The sequence below is a fragment of the Panicum virgatum genome, chromosome 5K (assembly GCF_016808335.1).
Source record: "Panicum virgatum strain AP13 chromosome 5K, P.virgatum_v5, whole genome shotgun sequence".
NCBI classification, from domain to species: Eukaryota; Viridiplantae; Streptophyta; class Magnoliopsida; order Poales; family Poaceae; genus Panicum; species Panicum virgatum.
The window spans coordinates 37,105,513-37,116,051 of NC_053140.1; the positions used below are offsets into that span (position 1 = coordinate 37,105,513).

The 10,539-nt window shown below is 42.3% G+C and overlaps 1 protein-coding gene across 1 annotated transcript; it reads left to right on the plus strand.

Moving 5' to 3' along the window:
* Window positions 1–624: 624 nt before the first annotated feature.
* On the plus strand, window positions 625–3,406 carry LOC120707253. Its single transcript, XM_039992107.1, has 2 exons — window positions 625–1,112; window positions 2,921–3,406. The coding sequence occupies exons 1-2, from the start codon at window positions 812–814 to the stop codon at window positions 3,109–3,111; spliced, it is 492 nt and encodes a 163-aa protein (XP_039848041.1). The 5' UTR covers window positions 625–811; the 3' UTR covers window positions 3,112–3,406.
* The last annotated feature ends 7,133 nt before the right edge of the window (window positions 3,407–10,539 follow it).

The following is a 10,539-nucleotide window of genomic DNA, read 5'->3' on the forward strand; positions in this document are numbered from 1 at the left end:
TTTCGCATATTCTAATTTGCTTATGATGTTTGCAAAAATGCTCATGAGTTTACATAATGTTGGTTTTGCATGCCCGAGATAAGTTAAGTGGATATTGGTGTTCATATTGTGAAGATAGAATGTTTAGTGTCAATAGTGAATAATGGTAAACAATTTTGTTAGGTAGGTGAATATTGATCGCATGATCAATAATAGGCAATTTTAGCAGATCGATTGAGTATTTTGGCTAATTGATTTTGGTATTTTTTCACAGTACATAAAAGCAACTTATGTGTTTTAAAAAGTATCGTCGAAATATATTCAAGTGGGGTCTTGTTTTGAAGATCTCCTCGAAAGAGATATAGTTGCGCAATCGGAATTTGAATTTGATGTATTGTTTAAGAACTACAATTTTTTTAAGTTTTGAGGTCGTTTGCACGTGTCATGCCCTGCGCGGTGGAGGGCTAACTTAGACTGCCGTGCAGTAGTGTAAATGTGATTTTGGTGGGATAGCTCACGAATACGACCTCTCATAAAATATTGCGTGTCCGATGAAAGATGGAAATCAAATTCTGAACGCCGTGCATTCGAGCAAATTTACGCCCACCGCAACAAAGTCTTTAGCTTCCCAGAATCCCCAGATACCCACTACTAGTAGTGCCCTTCTAGATTCCAAAACCAACCACGAGGTAGACCGCCGCTTCGGCGACGGTCGTGAAGAAAAGGGGAACGGCCGCCGCCTCGATCCAAGTATCCAACAAACCCCTGCCTGCCTCCCCGATTCGGCTCGTCGCCCTCTCTTCCCCTCCGCCGCCGACGGCCCGCCTCGAAGATGATCCAGCTCTTCTTCACGGTGCTCGCGGCGGAGGCTGCGGTGGCGTCGACTCTGCTCTTCAAGACGCCTCTGCGGAAGCTCGCCGTGCTCGCGCTCGACCGCCTCAAGCGCGGGCGCGGGCCCGTCATGGTGCGCACCGTCGCGGCCACCGTCCTCGTCCTGCTCGCGTCCAGCCTCCACACCATGGCCCAGATCCGCGGCCGCGCCGAGGGGGAGCTCGACGGCGCCGGGGTCGTGGGGCTCACCCCCACCGACCAGGTCCTCCTCTCGCGCCACCTCCTCGAGGCCTCGCTCATGGGTACGTACGTGCGCGCGCGGTTCCTGATTCTCTTGGGCCTTCTCCTCGCTTTGATTTGGTCCGTCATCGTAAATGTCGCAGCGGTTGTGTTGGTGAGGCTTCCCATGTGTAGGAATTTGGAGAACGGATGAATTAACCTCATTGCACGATACAAGAACATAGGATTTCTTTTTTTTTTAAGAGAAAAACAGGAACATAGGATTTCATTCTGAAATATCAGTTTAGCAGTGCCACGTACGGCTACATACTGGGATGATGCATTTCAAAATTTCCGTCTATGATGTCCCTAAATTTCACTTTGCAGTTTGCACCAAGTGGTGTATAGATTGATAATTGAGCTCAGGGTGAACTCTGTTTTATTAGACTTGCCCCCTTTCTGGATGAGGCTATTGCTCCAGGAAATTCTAGAATTTCATTTCAATCGGTACTAACCTATAATGCTTTGGATATCAGACCCCCTATCCGAACAGGCTTTATGGGATGAAATGCCATACAATTACTTACACCAATAAAATGTGGTTGTCACATGTACCGTTGTTTTTTTACTTCACCATTATAAACCCTGTCCTGTATCTGTAGTATTGCATTATTCTATTAATCCTTGTACAAAGCAAAATCAAACACTGCCATAACGCATAAGCTAAATCCAGAAGAGTTCCACATGGAGTGTTTCATATTCCCCTCCTATAGTTTATGGTAGTATATGCGTGTGAATAATTGCTAGAACCAGTCTGTATGCTGGACACGTTTCAATGATACAATGCCCTTTTACTGTCATCAATTCCACTATGTCCTGGAATAGGATATTCAAGAACAACCTGTTTTTTGGTGTCTCATTTTTCTCTTTCCGGCACTATGCGTCTTCGGTATCCTAGGGGCCCTTTTCTGAACCTTAGGTTGTAATGTAGATCATAGATTCTCTCCCTTTATGTTGATGATTTTTTCAGAATGCTGAACACATGCCCTTTATGCTACATCTATATCTTATGCTGCAATGCAGATCATGGATATTGTCAATTATATGGTTCTATTTTCAGTTAAATTAAGGTTGATCCCAAGTAACGTTAAACATACAACATGTTTGTTTCAAATCCAAAGTATTGATGGATCCCCGTATGGTTGGGTTCCAAGCCTTAATATGAAATGAGTAGATGCAATCATGCAGTATCAGAATATTTTGTGCATATCATTATGAGACTGTTCTTAGAATTCTATTGCACTATGTAAGTAATGAGGTTTGCGGTGACCTATCCTTGGTATTTGCATCATATGTGATCCTTTTTAATAATCTTTAAGTTTGTTATTTTGTGTGCATTGTATTTGTTAGTCATTGAACCCTTAGGTTAATACACTCTCATATGGAACTTGTTTAACACTTTACGAACATAAAAGTAGTGTATTCAAGGAAAATCTAAGGCATGGGTGTTTGTGTTTCCAGAAAGCAGCCAAATAGATATTTGAATTTCCTCAGAAAAAAAAAGAGATATTTCAATTCATGCCCATCCTCATTCACTGGTTGCTTGGCTTAGAATTTCGCAAGTTTATCCCTGAATGTCTTTATGATCTTAGTCCATAGGATTCCACTTATATCAGCGGTCATATTTTATTCGGATTAAAACTTTAGGATTTATATTCCCTTCCATATGTAACCATAAAAAACCACTAGTTTTATTGATCGTCGTGAGGAATGCAATGAGTCCACTCAGATCGCAGTTCCACTTTCACGCACAGCACAGTATATATGTTCTATGATGCAATTTGTGAAGTTTTATGGGTAAATTCTAATTCACAGCATCACATTCTTTCAGGATACTCCTTATTCCTTGCTCTAATCATTGACCGGCTGCACAACTATGTCAAAGAAATTCGAAGGCTCAAGAAAAACCTGGAGGCTGTATCAAAACAGAATAAGACTATGCTAGAGGCAGCAGCCAATGGAAAGTTGGAAGAGAGTGAGCGTGACCAGAAGGACATTTCTGATGCCAAAAAGGATACCTAAGTATGGCATTTGATTGGGCATCCAGACAAAGACTCCTGGCATCCTAGTCGGTTATTGGTAATTTCCCATCCAAGAAATGAGAATTGAGATCTGTGCATAAGAGCTCGGCTTTAATGTGCTGAAACACAGATTAACGCTGAACCTCGCTTAGAGCTAGGCATCTGGCCTAGCACTGAATGATGCTCCTCTCTGAATACCTGATGCTACAGCTGTTAAACCAAATGTTAACCGTGTGCTCGTCATGTGATCAACTTTCATAATGATACTATTGGTACCGTTCTCAGTTTAGCTGCCAGTCGTGAGGAATGATTTTTTTTTTCAATCTATCACAGTGCGTGTAGCTGAGCTCTGCTTTCGCTCTGGTCGGTCAATCGTCTCAGACGGAGGACGACATTGCGAGTTCTGTCGCAATTGACAGGTTTTGGGCTTGCGACTAACTGACGCTGGCTGCTGGGGGGCCTAGAGGTTCGTGTGACACTGATGGAGAAATACTTTCATGGCCAACGATCTATTTGTCCATCGCATAAATTTACTTGTTCCGTGGGCCATATACAAGCATTCCGATCCATACGTTTCTTTTTGAAAAGATAACTTGTATACGTATGAGTTAGGATAGCATCACTTACACACCCTAACCCACTGAGTATAGCACTGAAACCAATTTACTATAGAAGCAACGACAATATCAGAAAGAAAATAACTGTCCCAATTAGAGCACACTTTTTAGAACCATGGCTCCCTGGTCCGCAGCTAACCACAGGCCGGGGCTCAGATCGATCTCATCCTCCGTGACGAAGCATGGATCATCTCGCGAAGTAGGTGACGAAGAGCGCCGCAAACATGAGCAGGTACGCGATCGCCTGATCAATAGCCTTGGCGTCGATCACCCGCGCAGCGGCGGCGGCGGCCGCCGGTGCTGGCTTGTCATGCGCCATGGACAGCTGCATGAGCCCGGAGAAGAAGAAGGCAGTGAACAGCAGGATGTAAGCCTTGATGGTCGCCATGTATCTTTGCTAAAGTTTGCTGAACTTGCTTATAGATCACACACACGCACACGGGTCTTTCCTTCGTCAGAAGTTTATGTCAACTGGCGATGCAATGATCGAGGATGAGTTACTGGCCCTGGCCAGCTGGGGTATATATACGTTGTAGTGTGTGAGCCTGACGACAGAACAAGCAAACCAAAGAGCGAAGAGTTCTCTAGCTCAGTGTGCTTTGTTTGATCAGGGATTCAGAGAACAAAAAGGGTCACGACGAACGCTTTGTTTGATCGATCAGGGATTCAGAGAACAAAAAGGGTCACGACGTACGCTTTGTTTGATCGATCAGGGATTCAGAGAACAAAAAGGGTCACGACGAACCAGTCAGTCTGCTCGTCCGCGGGGCTTGTCAGGATTGACCGGCCGTTCGCGTTAGTTCTGCTAGCCCATGCTGTGCTTTTGGAAGCTGTTAATACTTTGTACTGTCGTCTAGGCCCTCAAGCAAGTCGATGTCAAGCCTTGTGACTTTCTGTATCGTTTCGCATGTCAAGCTGTGCAACACGTACAAGAAAGGCGTGCGTGTCATGGCCAGGGTGCACGATGAGATAGATGGTGGTGTCAGGCTGTCGGCCTTGGCCCGTTGAAATCATCAGCAGGGAGCGGCGGCGCAGAGACCACCGGATCGAGCAACGCCGACCGACACACGCGGTGGCTTGCGTTTTTTCTGATCCAGCAGAGCGATGCTGACCGAGTCCAGCGATGCGGTTCCCGTTGGCGGCGCAACACACGGCCGGCAAGCGCGATGCCATGTGTGTTACTCCTACCAAACTATACTCCCTTCATTTCAAATTATAGGTTGTTTTGGTAAATCTACTCCTTCCATTCCTTTTTAAGTGTCGCTCGGGAAGCGTTACTGTGAGCGCAGCACTGCTTCCTCAGCGACACTTAAACAGAGGGAGTATAGACATAATTTTTACCATGTATGATGATATAGCATTTATCTAAATGCATAATAAAATTTATGTAAACAACCTACAATTTAAAACAATGTGAAGCATACTAATCTTTTCTACTAATTCTTATGCATTCCCTTGCACCGAAGGGTGGCCACATCACCCCAAATCAACATTTGGGGATGTAAATTTTGCAACACCCCCCAAACTTAGGTGAAGTCAACTCACAGTCTATGAACAACAATTTTGCAAAGGAGTCCCCGGACTTTATGATTACAAAAGACATCCTAAACTTTGACGAAATCGACACGCACTCTATTGATGACAATTTTATGAAAAACCCTAAAACGGCACTCTGCCTACGTCGCTTTCACATAAAACCATATGAACTTTGGAAAAATCAATCCGCACTCCACGGCGAACACCAATTTCACAGAAACCCCCCAGACTTTTGCGAAACCAACCCCCTTAATATGTATCGATGACGGGTTAAATCGCTTCCCACACTACACACTGCATATACCACAACATCAACACCTATAATGACTACCACATATATGCTTTCTCGCTACGGACGCATGGACGATCCATAGACATATTTTAACGCTCCACTCCTCACACAAATACATTTAACAAACCAAATTAAATTTGACCGAGCCCGCAACAAAACTTTATAAGCACCGATATATATGTCCGTGATTGGCCTCTGGGGGGGGGGGGGGGGCAACGGCGCAACATTTTTCTAGTTGAGTTGCCAAATTCATATACGACACATTTTTATTAAATATAGGAGAATTAACATTTTTTGATGTCATAGAGAATAAAAATGGTTCCAGTCAAACCACATTTTATATATTTTGTTTTTTGAGAAGTCTAAAGCATTTATTCATGGAAGAAAGAACATTGTACATATTCTCCCTCCAGTCCCTTATTTCCCCTGTCAACAAAGTTTGATATTTGTGTTTTCTAAATCCTGCGAGTTCAACACTCCATGTGACACAGTATATTTATGCTCTTCCGCCTTCCCTGATTTCTTGTGTTTTCTAACTGCATACACTCAACTCACCCAATTGGCCTTACTGCTTGTTGTTTATGAACGAATTAGTACCATGATCTGACGCTACGATTTGACTGTTTTACTAGTCAATAAGACTTGCTTTTCTGCAACTTTTGATCTACAGAATTTGTAGAGAAGAGGAAGCATAGCTAAATGGCCATGTTTTCAGCCGGGAAGAAAGGTGGTGTGATGGCACTTAATTGGTGCCTAGGATGACAATTTCATAACTGTCGTCTTTCACCCTAAGTTTTCCAATAACCGGTACTTCAAAATAATTTTGTATTCAAATATGTGCAATCTAAAATATTCATATGTTTCCTTCACCCAAAAAAACAGCCCCCTCCCCCCTCCCCAACACACACACACACACACACACACACAAAGATGGCAACGGATAAAATTCGTGGGGATATCAACTTCACAAGCCGGTACCCGCATACTAAAATCTGCGCCTACACTGTTCCCGCAACATGCTACGGGTAAGAAACGGTGCCCGTACCCTCTATCGGCAGATACCCGCATACCCACGGGCACGCTTATATACCCGCAAGTTTTAGAAAATCAAACACACAGGCACATTTTAATATCATGTAAATATTAATATATCAATAAATGCACATATATATCTCAACACTAATAAATTATAACCCAACAAGCAACACACCATTTATTTGAGGAAACAAATAAATCTTAGCAAATAAAAGAACTAGTCTCATACATAATACATCACAAGAGTCATTGTTTGCGGATTTGTGAATTCGGGTATCAATTTTTAACCTGTTAGAAGATATTTGTTGGGTTTAGAGTTGCACCCGTGCCCGTGGGCACAAACTCAAACCCGTAACCCTAAGGGCAAGGTTTTGTGTTCTATTCCTTTAGGATGAAGAAAGGGTCGTTTAAAGGGGATGTATGATCTAATTTTCTTTTAATAAATAAATCTGTAAGGTTTGTAGTATTTTACAAAACTGCTGTTTAAAACTATTGTATACTTCATTCTATTACTAAAATGTGCGTTGATTGATGAGGTTGCATATATGTGCTATGGATCAATTTGCTCGAGCCATGGTATATGGATGACTTGCATATGTATGCATGAGAAACCACTTTCTTGTGTTTATTATTTGCCTGAAATGATGCCTATTGATGTTGTTGTGAGGTAATTGTTCCAAGAATATAGTCGCTGCAAATTGGCACATGTCTTATGTGCCTGATACGCTTATGCATAAGTTATAGGCATTGCTAGTTTGATTACTAGTACCTTTTCTGAACTCTAAACTGCAAATTCGATGGGAATATAATGGATAATGCCATTAAAATATATTTGCCACATTATCTCGACAGAAATATGTAACCTTTTTTCTCAACACTGCACAACATAAAAACTATACATCATGCATAATCGAGACATTCCTCTAAAGAAAATAAAAACTTCAACTTTATCAGGAATTCAGGACACAGCATCATCATCTGCACGTACAATTTCTGAACAAATTGACAACAGACTCTAATAACCAGAAAGAACTGAACCGGTGCATGGAATAAGTTAGCTCGTCACAGCGGCACTAGGTAACCGCAAGGGGCTTGTCTGCCTTCAGCGGTTTAGCCCATTCATCAGGAACCGAAGCACCAATCAGCGGCCGAAATAGGTGACGAACAGTGCCGCAAACATTAGCAGGTAGGCGATCGCCTGATCAATCGCCTTTGCGTCGATCACCCGCGCCGTCGCCGCAAGGGCCGCAGGCTTGCCGTGCGCCATGGACAGCTGCATGAGCCCGGAGAAGATGAAGGCCGCCAACATCAGCACGCTCACTTTCACGGCTGCCATCTGTTCAAATGAAGTTTGACAGAAAAAGAAACGTGAAAGTGCTTCCAACAAGTTCTCTTATTTGTTTGTGATGCAAAGGAATCGGTGGGCATGTTGTATTTATAGGTCTCCGAGTGTGCTCAGTTTGATCATGACTGCAGGAAAAAAAATTGAACTTTGAAGAGACGGTCTTGAATCGGTCAGTCTGTCTGTCTGTCTGGCTCGACAGGATTGACTGAAGAGTTGAACCATCTCCGTCGTCGTAAAAATGTTCTGAACATTTCTATCTTAGCAGCTTTTGTCCCTACTTTGCAGGGTACGCACATGAGTTTAGTTCATAGCAATGAGATGATCGCTATCTGTGCAAGTTGTGAATGGTAGTATTTGCTGAAATATTCAGTAAGCAGCAGCGTAGAAAAATGCAGGACAATGTTGACTGGCCCCTGCCTCCCTGCGATCTTGTTCGTGGACAGTAGACGGCTCGCGTGGTCTGTTATACAAACACATGATACTTAAATGACTTGTATACTTAAAAAATGAAAATTAGTTCTGAAATATATATAGTAGATAAAACGTGTCCTATCGAATACCGTGGAATTAACCTACCGAATACCGAATGACGATTCCTTCTATATGCTCGAGCAAGTATGAGACAAACAAGAGCCATGCATGGACGGTGTTAAATGCAACTCCACAAATAAAGATTTAAACAAATTCAGCAATCAATAATTCTTATATGATAGCTGCTTATCATTGTATATTTAGCTCATATTTTACAGTTATCCTTTAATTTTTGTTAAAATCAATGTGAATTTGTATAGTAGGATAGAAATGGAATCCTAGGTAATAACTACTACCTCAGTTTTAAATATATGACACTGTTGTCTTTTGTCAAATATTGACCAACAATATTTATTTAATAAGTTAGTTAAATAAAGTAAAGGAGTACCACTATGTTTATCATGAAAGGTATTTCAAATTTAACTTTTAGATTTATCTATTCACATAAATATTGTAGAAAAAGATGAATAGTCAAATGAAAGCAAAAAGTAAATGAGGTCATATATTTAAGAATGGAGGTAGTAATATATAAGCTTGGAGGTTTTATGCAATGCTACTTTTAAAAACATTTTGTGTCTCAAATGCACTATGGATCAGACTATTTATTATTTTTGCTTGTTTTATAATTTTTGCTGCCGCTATATATCTTCCCTCGCCGATGCTACCAGAGCCAGCACCCATTTAAAATGAGAATATATGCTTATTTGTTGTCTGAATCTATCAACACTGAAATTGTGCAAATTGATTTGGAAGGATTTTAAGTATTAGGCCACTTTCTAGGTAGTCAGTTATTGGTCAATTTAGCTGGTGAATGTAGCTTAATATCGGTAGTCATGAGGGGCGGCACTAGGATTTTGAGTTTGGGTATTCAAGATTGTATAGGGTGCAAAAAAATTGACAGCCTAAAGTACACACATCGAACAATTTTGAGAAATTTGGGAATTTGAGAAATTTACCTTAGCAATTGTCTAATTTTGAGTTCTTGACTAAAATTGAAATAGAGGCTATGGACAATTGAACACTGAGCACTTTTATGGCTTGCGGGCTGCCGGCTGCGGCCCTGGCGCCCTGTGCGGACGCACCGCAGCACAGACCCAAGTCGCGCACAAGAGCTGCCTACTGCACCGCCGCCGTTGCCGTGGGCCCGTGCCACACCGCCGCAGGCCTCCATGTGGCTCGTCTTGGCATCCAGCAGCCTCCTGCCCTCCCCGCGCAAGGCCAAAGCTAGCCCGCCAGTCGGCCACTGCCATCGCTGCTTGACCGCAGCCCCCCTCCTCCTGCTGTCGGCCGGCCTCTAGTGAGCAGGGTTCGAATCGAGTGAGGATCTAAGGGAGAGAGATAGAGAGTGGCCGAGTGGGCCAATTTTTGGATTGTTCGGCACATTTTTCGAGAAGGGATGTAGGCTGATGTTATCTGGGATGATACCATTTTCTCTTTTTTTTGAAATAAATGTATATGATTATATATACTTGCTTTTTTGTAAAAATAATGGAGTACCAAGTGGCCTCGCCCTTGGTAGCATGGTTCTAACTAGCGGGCTAAGAGGTTTAGCGGCTGAACTCTAAAAATAGCTAATAGCGGGTCGAATGAGGCTATAGCGAGCTATAACTGCTAGATTACACATAAGTTCAAATTGCGGTACATGCCTCAAATAGCTATAGCGGGCTATAGCGGGAGATTTAAAACCTTACTTGGGAGTCATAATAGAAGTTTATATGCAACACGATTTTCATAAAAAGCATATCATGGGCCCTTTCTGAGTCAAGGCGAGCTAAATTGGTACATACATGCAACACTTTCATAAGCCCCTTTCCCTAGTTATGAACTAAATTGGTACATACATGTAGTATGTCGAATATAACTGAGACTTTTCTCATTATATCAAGATACATTATAACTGAGACTTCTCTCATATCAGGATACAAATATTATTGTTGTGCGTGTACATTTACTTTTTTTTTAACAAATTAACAATAATCTGCTTAGAAAGAACTGAGCTGATGGTACAGTTAGATCTCAAAACGGCCGGCATTTATTACAGAACCAAAGACGACCTTGCTTGTCTGCCTTTAG